At 41.2% G+C, this 22,153-nt stretch overlaps 1 protein-coding gene across 4 annotated transcripts in view; it reads left to right on the plus strand.

Moving 5' to 3' along the window:
* The first annotated feature begins 1,664 nt into the window (after positions 1–1,664).
* CCDC192 (coiled-coil domain containing 192) overlaps positions 1,665–22,153 on the plus strand; it is a 285,306-nt gene continuing 264,817 nt past the window's right edge. For 2 of the 4 annotated variants that reach the window (XM_007497810.3, XM_056804533.1), the window contains exons 1-2: positions 1,665–1,840; positions 8,276–8,333. In XM_007497810.3, coding sequence (XP_007497872.1) covers positions 1,758–1,840; positions 8,276–8,333 — 141 coding nt within the window. In that variant the 5' untranslated portion in view covers positions 1,665–1,757. The remainder of the gene's footprint in view (positions 1,841–8,275; positions 8,334–22,153) is intronic. The other 2 variants (XM_007497812.3, XM_056804532.1) reach the window with 2 other exon arrangements.

The raw sequence follows: 22,153 nt of genomic DNA on the forward strand, positions 1-22,153 counted from the left end.
AAAAGAACCAAGTAGGATGGCAAGAAGGGAACCCTAAGCAGCCCCATTCACTTTCCATAGTGCCACACACTAAGTCTGTCATCCCGTTTTCTCGTGTATAAATAGGGATCTAATAGCACCTAGAGGGAATGGCAATAGGAAGTACTGCAGACTCCTAGGTGAACTTCTTCAACACTCACTAAAAAATAAGCTTTGAGTTCGAATTCCCTCCTTCCTCAGTCCTTCCCTTAACTGAGAAGGATGCTGATTACACACGGGCAGTTATGAACAAGACGTTTGCATATCATTCACATTGCAAAAGAGAACAAAGGACGAGACCCAAAGCAAACCAGAGTTTGAAATGTGCTTCGATCTGCGTCCAGACTTGATCCTTTCTTGTCCGGAGATGGAGAGTGTTTCCACCATAAGCCATTTGGAACTGTGTCATATCACTGTGTTTTGGAGAACAACCAAGCCATTCGCCATCCATCGCTGGGCAATACTGAGCCTACTGTGCGCAGTGACCTCCAGGCTCCGCTCACTTCATTTTGTGTCAGTTCAGAGAAGGCTAAACGATTTTCCAGTGAAAAGAGCAGAGGAGGCTGGGAAGTTGCAATGGCAGAGATATGTAGAGATGAGTCACGGAATGCTGCAGTGTCCAAAGAATGAGAATTAGCACCATCTAGAGGGCAATCGAGTTACCCGGTGAGCATGTGGAAGCCGACTCCAAGATCTAACACATCAGGAGGACCTGGGATGAAGGGTGGCATTAGGGAAGTGTGTGCTGGGCTTGGTCACATGTGGAATAGACCCCTGACGGTGGAGTTAGGGAAAAGTGTAGGCAGGATCTGGGTGGGTTGGAATATATAATGTGATTGGGAATGTCCAAGTATTTAAGTATGTCAAGCTAATATTTAAATGGATTTTACATGACTGTATATGTATAACCTGTATCAAATTGCTTGCATAAACGACTTTTGAATTGTGTTATGCCAAGATTTCATCCCTTTATTTTCTTTTCTGTCCTGGCTGAGGTGAGGAGAAGGGAGAAAGCAAGAGATATTGATGAGGCACTGACTTTGGCAAACTAGGTCTGGGGAGGGAGCAAATAGTACTTCCTAGTTACTAACTGTTGTGTTCTGATTTGTAATTTTCCTAATAAGGCAGCCAACTTTATTGACTCTCTGACAATCAGTGGAGGAAAATCAGCAGGGTCCCAAAGGCCATATCCCATTTGGGTTCCCACATTGAGAGACAACATGGAGTAGTGGAGAGAAAATTAAATATATGAGTATGGAGGACCTGCCTCATTTTCTTGATAGCTGTGTGACCCTGAATAAGTCACCTGACTTCTCTGGGATTAAGTTTCCTCCTCTGTAGAATGCAATATCTGAATTAGAAGATCTCTAATGTGTCCTCCAATTCTAATTTTGATTCTTATGAACTCATAAGCTTGTCATGGGATGCTTGCTCTCTAGGTTATCCTCCTGAAAATGATGCTCTTGCCTCACTGTCAAGATGTGCACTATGGTTTTTCTTTCTCTCCCAAGTTATGAGAGATTCTCTGTGAGCAGTGTTACAAAACTATCTTTTTTCTGAGTTATTAGTTAGGGTTAGGGACACAGATTTCTACTTAGTATGAAGCTAACAGGTCTGTTCTTTGACTATTGTGGTTGCCTAGCAACAGGGCACATCGCAATGGTGGCAGGAATTCTAAAACTCCAGGGTAGTCAGTGTCTGCCCAATGGAAGGGAGCCCACAGTGTAGCCAGGCTTGAGATGGGGTTATGCCATAGTAGGAAATCTGGGTCTGTGACCCCACAGTCTGATAAAGTTATGTCTGACACTACAGACAAAAGGAGGTGAGTTTATAATTCATCTATCTATCTATCGACCGATCCATCCATCCATCCATCTATCCATCTAATATATCTACCTACCTACCTCTCTCTCTCTCTCTCTCTCTCTGTCTCTCTCTCTCTCTCTCTCTCTGTCTCTCTCTGTCTCTCTCTCTCTATCTATCATCTATCTATCTATCGATCTATCGATCTATCGATCCATCCACCTATCTATCTATCTTACAGCTAATATTAGTGATGCAGAAAGGCTACTTTCTTTGGACTCTGAACAAGGGGAGCGGGTTTGTTCTCCTCCCTAGGAGTGTGGCTTTTCCTGTGGTGTGTATCTTCCCTCTTACTCACTACAGAAAGCAGCCACATCCTTATTTACATGTCATGATTTCCCAGCTTTCTTAGAATGCAAACAGAAGGAGCTGGTGTTTGTGTGGAGCACGAGCTCAGGATGAGTCATTTGATATGGAAGTGCACTTGGATTTCATTAGCCGTGTCCAGCCTGAGAGCGGGAGGAGGTTTGCTTTGCTGAGCTGACATCTAGAATGGTTTTGAGTTACAAACATGACTGTGAAGTAGAGGATTGACAAGCCGGAGAGTGTCTAGATGAAAACTAGGTTGTGTCATACCACGTGAGCGTCAGCTAAAAGTCTATTTTGTAAAAAGACTTGGGCCTGGCAGAGGACAGTGTAAGTGGGCCACTTCAAGTATCAGAAAAGATGTCACATGGAAGCTAGAACAAATTTATTCCAGCTCCCTTCAGCTGTGTGGTGCGGTGACTAGAACTGGGCTTGGAGTCAGGAAAACCTGAGTTCAGCTTCAGCCTCAGACACATACTAGCTGTGTGGCCATGGGCCAGTCACTTAATCTCTGTCTGACTGAGCCTCCTCAACTGTGAAATGGAAACAGTAACAGCACTTAACCTTACAAGGCTGCTGTGAGGATTGAATGAGCTAATATTGGGAAAGCCTGGCACAAAGGAAGAGCTACATAATTACTCCAAAAAGATACACTAGGCACAATGGCAGCCCCTTCCTTTGGAGGACAGCACTGATTATCAAGAAGCTTTTCCTTTTCCTCCTTATCTTTCCTTGATGATTTTCAGCAATGGGTGAAAGTTGGCTTTGTTTTAAGGAATGGTCACTGTAACATGTATATATATATATATATATATATATATATATATATATATATATATATATATATATATATATATATATATGTCTTTATTCAAAAGTAAACAAGATATACATAGCCCAGTGAAATTGCTTGTCAACTCTGGGAGAGAGGAAGGAAAAGAGGAGGGAGACAACAAGAATCATGTAACCATGGGGAAACTATTAAAACAAAATAAAAAAACCAGTATTTTAGGGTTAAGCTCGCTAGTTTCCAATGAATTTTTAGTCCTTTCTTCAATGTCCATTTATAAAAGAGTTCTAAGAGGCAGTACAAAATTTAGAGTCCTAGACTTAGAGTCAGGAAGCCCCAAGTCCAAATCCTTCTTCAAACATTGCCCAGCTGTGTGACTAGGAACAAATCACTTAACCTCATCTGTTTCCTCATCTGTAAAATGGGAATAATAATAGAACTTGCCTCTCAGGGTTGCTGTGAAGATCAGATGTGATAATATACATATAGAGTGCTTTGCAAACTTTAAGGCACTATAGAAATATTAAATGTTATTATCCTCATTATTGTTGTAATTGAATTTTATTGCATTGGGGCCATTTTTATTTATTAGTTCATTAATTAATTTTTTTCATTCATTCATTTATTTGTTTATTATTTATTTATTTCAAAACCTTTACCTCCCATCTTAGAATCAATATTTTGTATTGGTTCCAAGGCAAAAGAGTGGTAAGGGCTAGGCAATGGGGATTAAGTGACTTGCCCAGGGTCACACAGCTGGGAAGTGTCTGAGGCCAGATTTCAACTCGAAATCTCCCATCTCTAGGCCTGGCTCTCAATCCACTGAGCCACCCAGCTGCCTCCAAAAGGTATTTTAAATATATATGTTTTTTTACATTTGTTTGTGAGGTTTTTATACTCTAATGCATGGCTAATTTTTCAAAAGGTGCCATTGAGTTCTGATATTATGTGTTCTTTTTATTCTCATTCAGTAATCTTGAGTCACTTATCATACCTAACTTTCCTAAAATTCTGTTTATATGCTTAACTTTTCTTTAGATTTTTAAAGGACTGACAAAGGCTTATGAAAGTTCCCCCCAAATTATAATTTTATTGTGTATTTTCCCCATTTCTTTGAGTATTTAGATACTATGCTATGTAAGGATGGCATCTGTTATCTCTTTTATTTATTGATTGATTCATTTGTTTGTTTATTTTTTTATTTAAAACCCTTACCTTCCATCTTGGAATCAATACTGTGTATTGGTTCCAAGGCAGAAAAGTGGTAAGGGCCAGACAATGGGAGTTAAGTGACTTGCCCAGGGTCACACGGCTGGGAAGTATCTGAGGCCAGATTTGAACCTAGGACCTCCTGTCTCTAGGTCTGGCTCTTAATCAACTGAGCCACCCAGTTATCTCTTTTTAACCAAATATAATTTTACTTTTTTTTTTTCATCCAAAGTCATGGGTATTACTCCTGCTCATTTTTACTTTAGCTGAAGAATCACAGATTTTGTTCCTGCTTTTTATTTTAACCCCAGGTTCATCTTAAGTTTCACACATGCTTCCTATAAAAAGATAGGTTCTTTTTTCTAATTCACTCTGTCTCCTCTTTTGTTCACAGTTCATTTCATTAATGTTAACAGTTATGACTATTAATTGTGAATTTCTCAATATCTTGTTTTAACTATATTTTTTACCCTTTATAGTTCTTACTCCCTCTTGCAAAAGAAAAGGAGTGTGAAGTAATAGTTAGCTATGCTTCATGCAATCAGCTTCAGCTTTATTCCCTTCACTCAAACATTAAGAACAGCTTCTTATTTTCTTTCTTTTCTTTATGACCTACCTGCTTGCTTTAATTCATGAGGCTAGCGTTTTATTAGTTTAGGAAGAATCCCTCCCTGATTTTCTCCTCGCTCTTATTATCTCCTTCTTTTCTCTTTGGTCCTTCTAGTTTTCCTCTTGGATTTAGATGGGATGTAGCAAATTCTTTGTGTGAGGACATGATCGGTCATCCTTTGACTTTGAGATATAAGTGAAGTTCAAATGTACTTACGCCCTTTCTACTTGGATTCAAGTCTTTGATCTGTGGTCCCATGTTATGTGAAATAGTAAGAGAGTGCGAATATGGCCCTGCCAGGACAAACTACCAGGAGAAGAGGATCCGTCCCCTTCCACTCACCAAATGTTCCAAATGCACCAAAGAATACAATAAATATCATACTTTACCCTGAAAAAGATCTGGTTTGCTTGTGGAATTGGATGTTGGGAAGGATGCAGCTTGTGAGTTATTGTAAAATGCTGCAGCTTTCTATGTTCTCTCACTATTTCTCATGATTATCATCTTGCACAAGTAAACACAAAATGCGTTATACTCAACTTGTTCCCCAATTAATCAGTGGTGTTGAAATGAATTTTCATTTTCAAAACCTAGTGTTTAGTAGTAGTGACTTTACTTACCTGTTTTTAAATTTTCGTGTTTGTCTTTACTTTTGTGTTTGCATTTCAATTTCAATTTACTCCCCTCTGGTTTTTTTCACCAACAATGCTTAGAAGTCTCCTATTTCATTAAAGATCCTTTTTATTTTCAGTAGTTTAATATTTAGGTTTATTGGGCAAATTATTTTGTTATAATCCTATGTCTTTTGCCTTTTGGAATGTCATATTCCAATTCTTCTCCTTGCTTTTGAATTTTGTGAACACTATCGTTCCTCAGTACTTGAACTTTTTTTTTTCTGAACACTTGAAGTAGTTTTAAAATTTGACCTGGAAGTTTTGAATTTTGACTTTGCTATTCCTGGACTTTTCACTTTGCAGTTTCAGGAAGTGAATAGAAAAGTCTTTCTATTTTCTCTTTGCTCTCATATTCTAATTGAATTTGACACTTTTTATTTATGATATTTTAAATATGGCATCCAGACTTTTTTTTAGTATTGATTTTTTTCCGCCATCCAATGATTCTTTGATTTTTCTCCTTGGACTATTTTTCAGGTCATTAAAAAATCATCTAAAATGATATTTTCTTCTATTTTTTCAGTCTCTTAATGTTTTAATATTTATTTTTGTCTAAATGGACTTTTTATGGTCCATTCTAATTTTTAGAAGACTTTTAAATATCTCTTATAATACATTATTAATTATCTTTCCAAGTCTTTAATCTAGTGCTCTCATTTCTTTTTAAATTCTTTCTTCGATTATAATAGACAGCATTCATATAGAACTTAAAATTTTGCCAATCACTTCGCAAAGATTATCTAATTTTATCTTTACAGCAGTCCTATTCCACATTTTACAGATAAGGAAATTGAGAAACAGACGTTTAATGACTTGCCTAGGATCATATAGTTAGAAAGTGTCTGAAACAGGGTTTGAACTCAGGTCTTCTTGACTCTACACATAATTTTTTAGCCACATCATTTATATTATGATTTTTAAACTCTTGCTTCATCTCTTCCTGAAATTCTAAGTTGATCTTGTGACTATGCTTTACTCAGAGGCTTTGCTTGTAGGTAATATAACATTGTTGTATTTTTTCTGGGTTTCTTTCTAGAGTGCTTCGGGGTCTATTATCATGAGTATCTTTTTCTATTATTCTTCCAAATTAAATTGGCATTTTGTGTTAGACCCCAGTCTGTGAATTTCTGGAGTTAATGTTGGGCTTTGTTTGGTCTTGATCTGTATGTTCTAGGGTCCTGCTGCTCCTTTCTTTTGGTATTGAGTGTTTTGTTCCTCAAAGATCCCAGGGGGATGCTCTGACTGAGAACCTTTAAATTTAGTTTTCTCTAAGGTTTGTCTAAAGCAAAGTCTGATTGCTGCCTTTTATATCTTAAGTTCTGTGTTCATTTGACTCTTTTCTTCATGTGTTATCAATCAACCAATAAATACTTATTAAGTTCCTATTATGTGCCAGGCACTGGGGGATACAGGTACTGGGGATACAAAGAAGCAAAAGACAGTCCCTGCCCTAGAGGAGTTTATAATTTAAGGGAGATGACAATATACAAACAAATATATACAAAGCAAATTTTATACAGGAATAATAGTAAATAACAGGGGGAAGGCACATAATGGAGGCATGCTGGGAAAGATTTTCTAAAAAAAAAAAAGAGGGATTTTAGTTAGCACTTAAAGGAAGTCAGTGAAATCAGTAGTCAGAAGAAAGAAGAGGGAGGGAATGTTATCCAGGTATGGATAACAGCCAGAGAAAATGCCCTGAAAAAAAGAGATGGAGTGTTTTATTTGTGGAAGAGCCAGGAGTCCAGGGTCACTGGGGGGAATATTATGTAATGGGCAGTAAGGTTTAAGAAGATTGGAAAAAGTAGGAGAGAGCTGATTTATGAAGAGCTTTGAATGCCAAAAAAAATTTTGTGTATCTCCTTGAATTAATAAGAAACCACTGTATTTATTGAGCAGGGGGTGGCATGATTGGACATGTGTTTCAGAATATCACTTTAGTAGTTGAATGGAGGATGGGTTGGAATGGGTGAGACTTGAGGCAGCAGACCTACCACTAGACTACTGCAGTAATGACAACGTGAGATAATGAGGGCTTGTATTAGAATGGTGGCAGTGCCAGGGGAGAGAAGGGGATATGTTTGAGAAATATTGCAAAGGTGAAATCAACAGGCCTTGGCAAAAAGAACGCTATAGGGGGATGAGAACTACTGAGGTATCTGGGATGACTCTGGTTGGGAACCTCAGGGGTTTAGGAGGAGGATGTTCTCCTCTACAGTAATACAAGAAGGTAGGAGAGGGGGAGGATTTGGGTGTGGGGGGGATGAGTTTAGTTTTCTATGCCTTTATTTAAGATGTCTGCTGGATATCCTGTCTGAGATGTCTAAAAGGCAGTTGGAGATGTGAACTTGAATTTGAGCAGAGTATGGGGCAGAATACGTAGAGTTGAGAGTCATCGGCATAGAGATGGCAACTATGCCCAGGGAACTGAGGAAGATTGCGAAGTGGAGTGATATAGGAGAAAAGAAGAGGGCCCAGGAAAGAATTCTGAGGATCTGGAAGAGGGTCCAACAAAGGAAGGAGAAAGAGAAGAAACAGTTTAGTCAGGTAGAAGGAGGTCCAGGGCAGATTGATGTTCAGAAAGCCTAAATAGTATCAAGGAGTATCAAGGAGGAGAGAGTGGCTCAGCAGTGCCTGAGGCTGCAGAGAGGTCAGAGAAATGGAGGACCAAGAAAAGGCCATTAGATTTGGCAAAGAGATCCATGGGATTGGAGAGAGCCACTTCAGTGCAATGATAAGGTTACATTTGATGTGCGTGTTTTTTGGAACTTCATTCCGGGATACTAAATTCTAACTTTGTTTCAGCATTATGTCCAATAATGAAGGTTCTGTGATGGATATGCCACAAAGAAGCAGAATGACGGTAAGAAATTGAACCTAAATGGGCCCAAAGAACAAATATGTAGTGTCTCAATTTGTTTAGCATTGAAACTATCCAAATGTTTTTGAATTTTAAATTAGGTGTTAATAAAGATTTTCTAACTAGTACAAGGAATATTTGCTTCAAGCAGGATGGAGAGGCAGGTATGGAATGAGGGGGAAAGGTACTACTATGAAACTAGTATCTTCCTGATTAGCAACTCTCGAGCTGAGACTCTAATCTTACAACTTCTTTGATTCTTCCCTTTATAAATCCCCCAGTTCTCTAGGAGCTCTTAATTTCTTTGTAATTATGTACCCATACCAATGCTACCAGCTGTCTATCTTTAAAAATTTTTAATGAAATTAATTAAAAATTTAGAATATTTTCCCATGACTCCATGATTCATGTTCTTTCCCTCTCCACTCCCGGAGCTGATGAACAAGTGTTCATTAGCAGTAAGGTCGCCCTTCTCATCTTTCGCACTGTTCATTTGGTTTTCTTTTTTTTATTATTAGATTAACCAGTACTTTTTCTATTGTATTTGTTTTTTCATAGTACCAGCTCCTACTCTTATTTATTTGTTCAATAGTTCTTTCCATTTTATTATTTTCTCCTTTGATGTTTATGATTTTCAATTTAGTTTTTACTTGGGGATTTTTAATTTGTTCTCTTTCTGGTTTCTAAAGTTGCATGCCCAATTCATTGACCTCTTCCTTCTCTGATTGGTTGATATGTACATTCAGGGATATAAACTGTGGGTTTTGTTGTTTATATGTGATTAATGTGAATAGAGAGCTGGACAGAGAGGTTGGAAGAGCTCAGCCACTTACTTAGCTTCATGACCAAGGGCATAGTGCTTACTTCTCAACCTCTGTTTCCCCATCTGGAAAATGGGAATAATAGCAACACCATCAACGTCACAGGGTTGGTGTGAGGGCCAAATGAGATGGCATGTATGAAACACTGCAAACACTATGTACACATTAGTTATTCATATTCTCCTGACATTTTATTGAAATTAAAAAATGTACTCTGTGGCATTTCCTGTGTACACTATCATATTCCCTAGAAAGAGTGATCAGGTTGTTTCCTCCGTACCTCTGCTTTCTCCCTCCACTTCCCTTTGTCTTTTTTGCTAAAGAGGCATTGATGCACTAACGTCCTGATTTTGTCACAGGCTGCTTTTATTTGCACTTCCCCAATCAGGAGGGATTTGGGGCACCTTTTCCCGTGCTTATTGATAGTTTTGGTTTCTTTGGCTGCAGACTGCCTGTTCATGTCCCGCGTCCATTTGTCAGCTGGGGAATGGCCTGATTGTTTTTGTAAATTGCTCGTGCCCAGAGTCTTTCCGATGAGGATGAGCCTTGAGCGTTTGTTCGCAGGAGAACTCCTTGTCCTTACTGGGTTTTGACTGGCCTGGAAGCCTACCAAGTTCTGGCCTGCCCCGCTTAGGCTGGGTGGCTTCAGGCTTGTGTGGCCCGCGCTGGCCTTTCTGGTGATCCTTCTTCCTTGTGCTTAAGGGCTTCGGCTGCTCGGGCGGCAGTTCTGAGCTGACAGCGGGTGGATTTCTCGACCATTGCTCAGCTTAGCGCGAGGTCACGTTTTTGCTGCAGTAAGTCTGGGAGCTGCGCGATTTCCGGCGGCATCAGGAGGTCGTCTTCCCCGACACAGCTGTCGTTTTTAAAACGTTTCCGGGGGTCCATTCTGGTCACTGTTCAGACCCCAATCCGCTGGGCTCGGGCCTCAGGCACGTCCCTTGCCCGACCTCTCCTGGGAGGTTCTGTGAAATCCACAAGATGGAGCTCTTCTTCCGTGACAGAGACGTCCTTTTAAACAACCAGCCGCGTAAGGAGGGCTGGTTGGTAGCTGCCCCACAACCCCTCGCGCCTCGTGGCACTTATTCTGCACTAAAACGAGGCTGCCTGCGGAGGGTGTAGTCCGTGGCAAAGACTGTCCTGGGGTGAATTCAAGCCTGGGGTCTATGCGGGGAGGAGGTAGGAAGGAGGGGGAGGTTCTGCAGGGCTCAGTTCAGCCGCTCTGCCGCGGGGTGACGGCTACGGTCAGAAGCTCCGCTGGCAGCAAGGCCGCCTTCATCCGCATCAAAACAGCGCTTCGGGCCGCCGTGCGCCGCCCGGAGTTTGGCATTTAGACCGTTCAGGGTGAGGCGAGCTTCAGGCTCCGCTCCGAAAGGGATCTGTTCCTCTGCTCTGCCCTTCCCTGTTGCACTGCGGTAGCACATGCTGGGGCTTTACAAATGGCTGTGGAGGGAACTGAGGGAGTCTGCAGGGAGTTTTAACGCTTTTGTTTAGTAGTTTCTGGTTTTTTAATAAAAGGTTCCAGTTAGCAACAGCTTCGTGAGCTCTTTGGCGAAAGACACTTGAAGGAAAGTCCTGTCCGATGCCTTCTTTTTACAGATATAGAAACTGAGGCCTGGAAAGGGGAAAGCCTAATCCAAGGTTACTCTGCCAGCGAGTACTGGAGCAGGATTAAAAGCCACATGTTCTCATTCTTCTTTACTATTCTGCCTCCCTTAAAAGAATGCAGCTGGCATCCAGAGAAGGAACTGTGGGAGCAGAAATCCAGAAGAAAGCATGTGAGCGGTCACTCATTTCTTTGGGCCCGTGATTTGGGGCTTTGGTTTTAAAAGATGACTGTTAGAAAAAGGAATCTACGGAAATGGGACTGAGTGATGGAAATGTATAACACAGTGGAATTGCTCGTCAACTCCAGAAGAGGGGAGGAGAGGGAGACCCTAAGACTCGTGAATCATGGGAAAAAATCACAAAAGGCAATAGTATTCTGACTCCGAATGACAAAGAAGACTCATGTGCTTGGCACCGCGAGTACTCAGTAAATGGAGGAGTCATCCTGCTGTACCCTTGCCACGATCAGATCACATCTGGAACCTCATGTTCAGTTTGGTGGGCCACGCGTTAGGGCTGCACTGACCGATTGAAGACCATTCAGAGAAGATGAGGCAATTGTTCAGGGTCTCCAGATAAGGCTCAGTCAGAGAAGCTGGAGTTTATGTGGAAGGAGAAAACCCTTGGGATCGTGGGGTAAGATTTCAAGTAATATATAAGACAGATTTGGGCTTTATTTGACCACTGAAGTCAGAGCCAATGCGAATTTCTCCTTGTCCATGGACTCTTCTTTGCTTCTTGTTAACATGCCAAGATTTCTTCTGTCCTTAAAAACATCCCTTCTTCGTTTGGTCTTCTATCCCTTCAAGTGTTCCTCTTTTACTTTTTCCCTTTGAATAGCCAAATGTCAAGAGGAAAAAAACCCAACAGTGGTTTCCTCCACTTTCTTACCTGCTACTGACTTCTCCACGTTTGTCAAATGAGCCCCCAGTCTCAGGGTGCAACCAAAAGTGCACTTTCCAAGGTTGCCAGTGTTGTGGGATTTGAAACTTTCTTTTATTCCACCTGCATATTTGGATGACATAAAAAGTCGATTTTAATCCACACGAGTTGAGATCATTAAGTGAAGGCAGAAAAGTAGAGGACTCGAGGCAGAATCTCATGGGACAGCTACAGCAGGGGAGCACCATCTGGAAAGATCTAGTAAAGGAGACAGACCAAGTGGTGAGATGAAGGAGAGCCAGAAGCGATTGTATCCCCCAAACCCAAAGGACACATCGGGTGGAGAGGGCGATCCACAGCATCAGAGGCTTGAGTGGAAGGAGGATTGTAGACGCTTGTGGACATGGTGTCTAATGGGTCATTGGTGACTCTGACAAGAGCGAGTTGCAGGAGAATGGGAAGGTCAGAAGCTGGGTGGTGGAAGGGTTGACAAAAGAGCGATTCTCTCTGCATATCTACATAACGACATATATTCAGTCTCCACTTTTCTCTCATCAGTCTTACAAGTTTTCCACAAATTTTTTCACTATCACGACTTCTTTTGGATTATTTAAATAGAAAAAAACATGATTTCTGCCAAATATTCCTTCCAGCCTCCTGACAACCTTCCCACGGTTGGGTATTCTTACCAGGAAATTTACCCAAAAACATTTGGAAGATTTTCCCCTTCATTAGTGGGTCTAGAAATCTTGTTCCTGTGACCGTAGAACAAGAATGGGAACAGCGAACTCCGATGATTATATCATCATCTTGTGAGGCAGAAATGGTCCAGAATGATATGAATTCCTAAAAAGAGATGGAATACTGCCACAAAAATCTGTATACACCTCCATGTTATACAAACTTGGGAGATTTGTTTCTTTGTCATTTTGTCACCTGGCCCTCGTTCTTATTTTTGGTGCAAGCCTTTGAGGCTGGTACTTGAAAGAACCAGGCTCATGCTCCCCAGGAGCCCAAAGCCACTTCAGGAAGTGGGCTTTTAGACAAATGCCCTGCTTTAATTTGCTGAGAGAAGAAAGCAGACGGTGCATCCGTTTTACGGTTTCCATGGTGAACGACAGTTCTCTTTGGGTCTCTGGTCTCTCTCTATGTTTCTACCTGTCCATTGCACATTTAGTGAAGGTCCCTGCAGAGCACAGCGCTCAGGCCCCCAGAGGGCTTCCTCCAGTCTTGAAGAAATGGCTCCTATTTGTACATCATCAATAGAACCTACGTCCAGGAGTCTCTGACTCCGTGTCCTTTTGTCTTCACGCTTTTCAGTCCCATCAGGGTAGCCCAAGGGAGGAACGTTCTCATTACTCATGGAAAGAATCTGTGAGCATCTGCCTTGTAGAAAGGGCCCTTCTGGCTCTATAGTGTTGGGATGCAGAGTTTGCCAGCAAATTCTTGGAAGGAGCAGGGTTTTTGTGAGCGCACACACATCCATATATTGATGTTGAATTCCACCGTGTTTGGTTTTAAATGATGGCGAGGCACTCGCTGAAGAATGTGAGCGATTCGGGTGGTCAGGAATGAGTGGCGTGCAGCATTGTTGGATCCATGGAAACGTCTCGATCAATCGCTGGGTCTAAATGCCCAGAACAGTGGTGGGAGCGAACCTTGCTAGCCCCCGTTTAGCAGCATCTTCTTATAGTTCATTAGAAATGACATAGCCACAATCATCATAACTTTCTCAAGCAAGCATTGCTGCCGCAGGGCTTTAAAATGTGCTAGGATTAAGGTAGACTTGGGGGGCCCGTAGTTTCCTTTCAGAGAGGAGCGATAAAAGGTACTTCATGAAGGCTGAATCGGACAAAAATCACACTTGATGGGAACATGCAGTTTACCCAAATAGACCATAACAGTGACATAGTTAAGACCACATTTAAAAAGTAGATAAATGCTAAGTTGTAAAAATACAAAAGTGAAAAACAAAAGGCAGATTATTGAAATGTTTAAATCTGCAATGAAATGAAATAACATCAATGGAAGGATAAAAGGTTACAATAGCATAAACATGCTTTAAAACCAAAAAAGATAATTAGTAAACAAACCATTTCTCCTCAAATATCCCTTTATGAAACAAAACAATCTTCCTACACACACTTTTCTGCCATTCTAAGAACAGAACCCAAGACACTGAATTTAGAGTACTCTTTCACGCCTATTATTTTAGAAATTTGTTTTAAAAAACAATATTATATTTTTATGTAGGGGCTTACTCAAACACATATCAATAAAAAAGCATTAAATAAACACACAGTGCCATTCATCAGAATATTTGAATGCTAAGAGCATGAAAATCCTCAGCACTCTGGTACGAAACTTCAACATCCTTTGTAAGTTGGTGACTTCTCTGCCTGAACTTTAATGGTCACACAAGGAGCTCTTTTGAACAAAGAGCTGTGATGGAGTGTCTGGCCAGTGTTCTCAAATTCTCTTTCAAGTCTGTATGCAATTCGCCTGCATTTCCGAGTACTCTCCACAAAGGTTGATCCCATTGACTTAAGTATCAATATTGAAATTCCCTTTGAGATAGCACAGGATACTCCATAAATTATTCCTCTTGAAAGTAAATCCTTTTCTTTATGTTTCGAGATAAATTTACACACGCATGCACACATAAACACAGATTCTGGTCTCACAAACTCATCATTGTCTAATTTATCCCCTACCATTTTGAGAAATGTAAAGATCTCATCTTATACATGGATATAGAACTAGAAGCAGAATGAGAAAGACAAATACTCATTAATTCCGAATGGCTTCCATTGAAAATAGCAAAGGGGAGGGGTGAAGAAAGGCTTGCACTGCTGGTAGAGATTTTGCTGTTGGGAGAAGAAACTGGTTGGGACTACCATATTAGGCTCCAGGCTGAAACCCAAGGGCAAAAGATGACTAAAGCTTCCTTACTTTTCACGTAAGAATATGTACGCTGTCAGGAGACCACAGTCAGGCTCAGAATCAGTCAGGAAGGAAACAACTTGACATCAAGCTAGGAGAGTCCTGCCTCAGCCCATGCCAAAAGGCACTCAACCTCTTTATAGTTTATCAAATGGTCAGAGGTTCAGACCTCAGTTCCACTGAGCTGTTGGCATTTTCCCTGGAGCTCTGAAATACTGGCTTCAAAGTCACAACAAACCTGAAGATGAAACTCAAAAAGAAAGTTCTTGGTACTAAAAGGATTCACTTCAAACAGCAAAGTCTCACTAACTGCAGTGCAGTCGGCACCAACGCTTTCAAGTTGTTGCATTGAATGAGCTAGCAAATAAAAACTCCTCTGGCCTTCCAAAAAAACCATACCTGGGAAGAGGAGCTTCTGATGAAATATTCAGTTTAACTAAGGACTTCTTTAATGTTATAAATAGCTAGCTTAACAATAATATTATTAACTTTCTGAGGTACTTTTTGATATACTTTCCCAGTTTTTTTTTTTAATATGGTTATCTTTCTCCCTTTGGAAAAAGAAATAGTGGTTGACATTATTTTGAAAAAATACTGTATTCATTTCTAAAGTCAACTGAGCCAATTAACATTTCTTGATTATTTACTTGTGGATGTGACTATTATGTTTTATATAATACATTTGATCATATTTTAATTTCATAAAAGTTTTCTGGATAGAGTTAAATCTGAACAACAACAATAAATAAAACTTTTAAAGGCCTGTCATCTTGGGCAGTAAAATCTTCTTTCCTATCTTACATAACTTGAAATTTTAAATTATTATCTTCAACAAGAGATTTGCGTCTGGAAACATTTAGAGTCAGCCAGAAAGCGAAATTCCAGTTCGTCAAAATGGATCTAAATTAAATCATGACATCTCAGAATCAATAATCAGAGCGAATCCAAGATTATGCCAAGCTCCATGTTTTCCAAAATGGACAAATTATAGCAACACTGTAATTTTTGCCTCTAGAGATGGAATAGGAGAAAAATACTTTTGCTTTAGAAAAGAAAGCGGATTCACAACTTCCAGAACATGAAGAGTTGCCACTGAACGTTTTTGGACACATAGGCTGATTCTCTTTAATCCAAAGGAATTTCTTAAGTACTGAATGGAAACTATGGTTTCCACAAGGTACCTAACATGTAACAGGTACTTGATAAAAGTTGCATTAAAGACTTCCACAAGTCATATGTATGTTGTGTGTGTCAACCTGAAAAATAATTAAAACTACTAAAGCAACATTAAGAATGAGTAATCGGAAAAAAGGAGAGACAATGATCCCATCATGCAAGGAGACCACCCTGGGACGATTAAGTTTTGGAGAAGACCAACAATTTTATAATTACTGGGAATTTCCATCGAACTACAGAGCTCCGAGTGCTTATATCATTTTCAGGGAGAGAAGAGGGAATGGTGAGCTCACAGATCACTTAGGAAGGATCCATTCGCTTAGTGCCAGATGCTTGGGTGATTTGAGATTAACTTGACTAAATTAACATTTATAGAAGTAAAGTGTTTAAGTTAAGTGTTGATAAAATGACTAACAAGCAAATTATGGCCACAATTGGGACACCATTATCCACCAAAAAATGAATCTTCATGGGGCAGGTGGGTGGTTCAGTAGAGAGAGAACCAGGCCTAGAGATGAGAGGTCCTGTGTTCAAATCTGGCCCCAGACTCTCCCTTGCTGGGTGACCCTGGGCAAGTCACTTAACCCCTATTGCCTAGCCCCTACTGTTCTTCTGCCATGGAACTGATACTTCGCATTGATTCTAAGACAGAAGGGAAGGGTTTAAACAATGAATCTGCATGATCAATTATATTCATGAGTAATTCAAGAAAACATGGGAAGTTTTCTATGAGCTGATGCAGACTGAAATGAGCAGAACCAGAACAATACACATAACGACTACAATGTCAATAAAAAGAACACCAAAAGAACAATGGACCCCACAGAATTGTGAAGAGAAATAGTCCCGGGGATGGAGACTGACTTGTGCCCCTCCCCTCCTCCACCATAAGGTGGGAGCCTGGGGAAGGAGTGGCAGGGTTCACATTTGGCCAGCTGAGTTCTTTTTATTTTTGCTGATATTCAAAAAGATCAAACTCCAAAATCTGAATAATTTTAGTAAGAAACTTTTAGGTCAGCTAGTCAAGCGAGTCCTCTGGAAGGAGGGGGGCTTCCAGTCCAGTCTCAGGGAGACGGACATTTTAGAGGGTTCAGAGAGGAACTGTAGGCAGCAATCAAGCTGTTCTGGAGAAGCAATTCCCAAGCGAGATCCCCTGAGCTGTATTGACGTATAGACACGATATACGCGATGTACGTCCATTGGGCTGGCTCGAAGAGAAACGTGTGTGTATCGCTTTTGTTGTTGGTTTTCCTCACTGTATTTCCTCCCTTCAAAGCCTTATTCGTTTTCCATCCATTTCTTAGCCTCCAACCAATCTGTATCTTCAGGAGGTCGTTTATTTCAAATGTTTTAACCCATCTTGTCTGGCCATTAGAGCTTGTTTTTTCTGTAGACGATGGTGTTATTAGTGCAATGAAATAGGACCTTTGGGTTATAACATTAATATAAAAAAGCTTAAGAGGAAAGTCTTCCTGGCAGCCACCTCCCCAAACAATGGAAGCCCATGCGCCAAGAATCCCAAGCCCAGATCTTATTTACTCAAATAACAGAAACCTCTGACAGGAAGGGGCGGCAACAAAGGATTCCTTAACTGTCTTCTCCCAAAGTTCTTTCAAGTGAAGAAGCAGCATTTTAAAAGCTGAGAACCGGATCCTCCCTGGGAGCATCTTTTTCCAGGACAGAATCTCTTGTTTTTCTTGCCTTGTATTTCCTTTTAGAGTTCAGCCTCTCTGTTTGTCTCAGTTCTCCAATGGGGACGATCAATGGGTGACAGTCGGGCTATTTCCTCTATTCGTTTTCTCTGTGTGCAAACGAGATGATCAGCAGAAACTTGCTGCTCAGTGAAACAACGTGACTTTTCCCAACTTCTTCCACTTAAAGACTTCAGTGAGCATCATTGGTCAGAATAGTGGGAGGCTTGAAAAGTACAGAAGAACCTCATGCTCACAGTAAAGATGCTCCCAAACTCCCAATCTTAAGAAAAGGCTTATTAGACATATGGCTAAATCCGTTAAATCAATAGGGTAACATTGGGCTGCTAGGCAGAGCAATGGATAGAGAGCCTTGAAGTCAAGAAGATACCCTTCCCGAGTTCAAATCCAGCCTCAGACACTAGCTTTGTGATCCTGGGCAAGTTCCTTCACCCCATTTGCCTCAGTTCCTCATCTGTAAAAGGAACCGGAGAAGATTAGCCCTTGGAGCAGCAAAGTGTCCTCACTAACCCCACACTCCATCCCCCCACAAGTAGAGAGAGGCAGAGAAAGAAAACGTTCGGCAACATGGATTCACCGAGTGGCCACTTCAAAGCATTCCTGCGGAGGTACCAATAGTTCTCCTGGTTCCGCCCACATCTCTCTACTCTACAAGTTTCCTGAAATGATCTCTGACAATTTCACATCACAGAATATTCTATCACACTCACAGCACAGTCTGTCCTGCCAGTCCCCAGCTGTCCGGGCAATCTTAGCCACGTTCTGGCTTTTTCCTTTGTTTTTCTCTATTTTCCCGTAACTTATTTTCCGTCATGACAGCAATAAAGAATTTCATCCATTCCAATCTGAAGCCTGCATCGGCGTCCTTGCCAAACCTCTGGTTTAGAACGAGGACGACCACGGGAGGGGGGACACGATTCTATGTGGCGAAAAGCTGACTATTCCCTCCCATGCCCAGACCACGATGCATAACACGACATTCGGGCTCACGTTTGATGCCAACTTTCAGTCAGATTATCAGAGTCCACGTTAACGTCTCTGAATGAGTAAACTTACTCTAATTGCTGGGATTCTGTCTGGATTGACATTTTTTGGATAGAATTGATTTAAAAAGGGGGTTGATGGCGAGCATTGTCCAAACACCACATAGAATGCCTGGCCCAGAGGTAGAGACTAGCAGGGATTTTCCTGTGTGAAGACTGTAGCATCCAGCAGCGTGTATTTCCCGGGAAGGGGCGTCTGTGGGCGAGCTCCCATTCACACAGATCCCTCTCTTCCTGGTTTAGTCCTTTGCTGCCTCAAGTGCTGATCTGGTGTGTTTATGTCTCTGTTATTAATCTCTGTTAAAGGCTCTCTTGTCATGGCGGGTGCACTTACTTACTTAGGGACAGGGTTTTGTGCTAGAGACACGGGGAGAGAAGGAGAGGCTTCGCAGGACAAGCCTCCTCAGTTCAGGGACCCCCAGAGAGTCCCAAGCTCCCAGTTCCTGTCCTCCACAGTTTCAGGGCGTTTCCACAGTACTCATGATTAGGCAATGAAGTTCCGCGGCCTCTTAGCTTTGTGCCTTAGTTTCCCTTTACAAAAATCTCCAGCTTAACTGTCAACGCGAGTTTTAAATATACACACAGATGAGCAGCACCTGCATAATGTTCTTTTATGTAAAAGGGGAATAAAATGACACCATAAAAGAGCTGAGGGCCCCCACTAGTACAGTTTATTATTTCCTCCTGAAACGCACTGAATTTTCATTTTGCCTTTAAAACTTTGAGGCTATCCCGTGTGGTGCGTATATTAACACTGGGATTACTTCCTTGTCCCTGTCTTTTTATAAGATGTCATTTCCTGCCTTATCTCTTTTAATCAGATCTCTTTTTGCTTTCGCTTTGCTGAGATCAGGATGGCTACTTCTGCTTTTTTTACTTCAGATGATGCATTCTGCTCCAGCCCCTTACCTTTACTCTGTGCACGGATACCTGCCTCAAATGTGTTTCCTTTCTTTTTTTTTTAAACCCTCACCTTCTGTTTTGGAATCAATGCTGTGTATTGGCTCCAAGGCAGAAGAGTGGTCAGGGCTAGGCCATGGGGGTCGAGTGACTTGCCCAGGGTCACCCAGCTGGGAAGTGTCTGAGGCCAGATTTGAACCCAGGACCTCCCATCTCTAGGCCTGGCTCTCACTCCACTGAGCCACCCAGCTGCCCCCTCAAATGTGTTTCTTACAAACAACATATCATAGGATTGCTTCTGAATTCACCCTCCTTGTCACTTCTGTTTTATGGGTTAGTTCTTTCTGTTCACATTCAGAGTTATGATTATCAGCTGTGTATTCCCCTCCATCTTATTTCTCCCATTTGATCCTGCTCTTTCTCCTTTCATTCTGTCCCTCCTCACAAGTGTTTTGCTTTAAATCGCCACCTTATACTTCCCCCTTTCTTCTACTAACCTCCTGTCCTGCCCCATCTTACTCCCCTCCTCCTCTTCTGTGGTATAAGTTGGGATTCTATACCTAAACAAGTATGGCTGTTATTCCATCTCTGAGTCAATTCTGAAAGAGAGTAATGTTTAAGCATTGCCTCTCAGCGCCCTCCGCCTCCCCTGCACTATAGCAGCTTTTCACATCTTTAGGTGAGATAAGTTACCCCATTTCACTTCTCCCTTCCCTTTTCTCTCAGTTCAATCCTCTCTTTTTCACATCATATCATCCTAATCATCTCAATGCCACACCTTCTGTCTATGTATACTCCTTGTAATTGCTCTAATACTGATAAAAATTTTAAGTTATAAATATCATCTTTACACATAGGAATTATAAACAATTTGACCTCATTGAATCCCTTACATTTTCTCTTTCTTATTTACCTTTTTATAGTTCTATTTAGTCTTGTTTTGGGACATCAGATTTTCTCTTTGGGCTTGGTCTTTTCATAAGGAATGCTTGGAAGTCTTCTATTTTATTAAATGAACATTTTTCCCCCATGAAAAATATAGTGAGTTTTTCTGGGTAGGTGATTGTGGGTTGTAAACCTAGTTCTTTTATATTCTGGAATATCATATTCCAAGTCTTCTGATCCTTTAATATAGAAACTGCTAAGCCCCATGTAATCTTATCCATGTAGCTCCATGGTATTTGAAGTTTTTCTTTCTGGCTGTTTTTATCTTTTTCTCCTTGGCCTGAGGGCTCTTGAGTTTAGCCATAACATTCATAGGAGTTATCATTTGGGGACCTCTATTAGGAGGTCATCTCTGGATTCTTTCAAATTCTATCTGACCCTTTCATTCAAGAATATTAGGGCAATTTTCTTTAATAATTTTTTTGTACAATGATGTCTAAGCTTTTTTTGATTGTGGCTTTCAGGTAGTCCAATAATTCTTAGATTGTGTCTCCCAGCTCTATTTTCCAGATCATTTGTTGTTTTTCCCAGTGAGATATTTTGTGTTTTCTTCTATTTTTTTCATTCTTTTGATTTTATCTTATTTTTTGATGACATTTCATGAAGTCATTAGTTTCTTGTTGCCCAATTCTAATTTTTAAAGGAGAGATTTTCTTCTATGAGCTTTTGTACCACTTGTTCCCTTTGGTCAAATTCGCTTTGCATTGCTTTTACCTTCTCTTCACCATTTCCCCTCTGCCTCACTTAATCTTTGAAATCTTTTTGAGCTTTTCTACACTCTGAGACCACTTCATATTTTTCTGTGAAGTTTTCTGTTTAGCTGCTTTGCTTCCTCTGTTCCCTTGTTTGCCCTGCTTGTTGTCTTCATTAAAAATTTTCTACAGTTTAGGTTTTTGTAAGTTTGCTCCATTTTCCTAGCCTTTTCCTTAACTCTCACTTTTATTCCAAGACTTTGTTCTTAGGGCAGAGGGGGCACTCCCTTGAACTTCAGTTTTTCCTTGCTGTTACCTTTAGCTTGATTTCTGCTTTTCTGTAACTTCCAGTTCTTCCGAGGTAGTATGGTGACCAGTTCTGAAAGCCGCTTCCCACTGCTGATTCATTCACTCCCTGGAACTAGAGATGGCTGGCAGAACTCAAGCCACGTGAGCTACTCTGATCTGGAGCTCAGCCTAATCTCAGGCTTGGGCAGGGGCTTTAGGCTTCCCTGTGAGCTTGATCCCTGGGACCTGTAAAGCTATCCTTGGGTTTAGGAAGGAGCTCATGTCCTAACTCTTGGCTTTACCAGCCCAGGGTGGCTACCTTGAGCTGGGATTCAGCATTTCCCTGACGGCTTGGGTGGGGACTCTGCAAGCTCTTCTTGCGCTGGCACAGCCAGTCTCAGTATTGGCTTGGGACAGGGTCCAGAATGTGGAACGGGAGATGCGGAGTTGTTGTTGGGGCTTGTTGTTGACTTGTGCTGGTCCTCCTTGGGGGAGCCTTACTCTTGCCCCTCATCCCCGTGAACCAGACCTCTCTGCCTCCCTTTCGAGTTGTTTTCTGCAGCAAAGTTGCTTCACTGTCTCCTTGTTGGCTCTGTCCCTCCAGTACTCACTTGGAAGTGTTCTTTTAAGGTTAGTTGGAGCGGCTTTGAGTGGCGCAAACTTTCCCACCTTCTTACTTTGCCATCTTGGCTCTGCTTAGGGAGTCACTGATTTGTGATGGACAACCTGGTAATGATCAGAAAGACGCTATTGTAATGTCAACATACGTGGCATATGGCACGTGCTTAAAGGCTTCTTGAGGGAACTAAAGCAGAG

The sequence above is a fragment of the Monodelphis domestica genome, chromosome 7 (genome assembly GCF_027887165.1).
Source record: "Monodelphis domestica isolate mMonDom1 chromosome 7, mMonDom1.pri, whole genome shotgun sequence".
Taxonomy (NCBI): Eukaryota; Metazoa; Chordata; class Mammalia; order Didelphimorphia; family Didelphidae; genus Monodelphis; species Monodelphis domestica.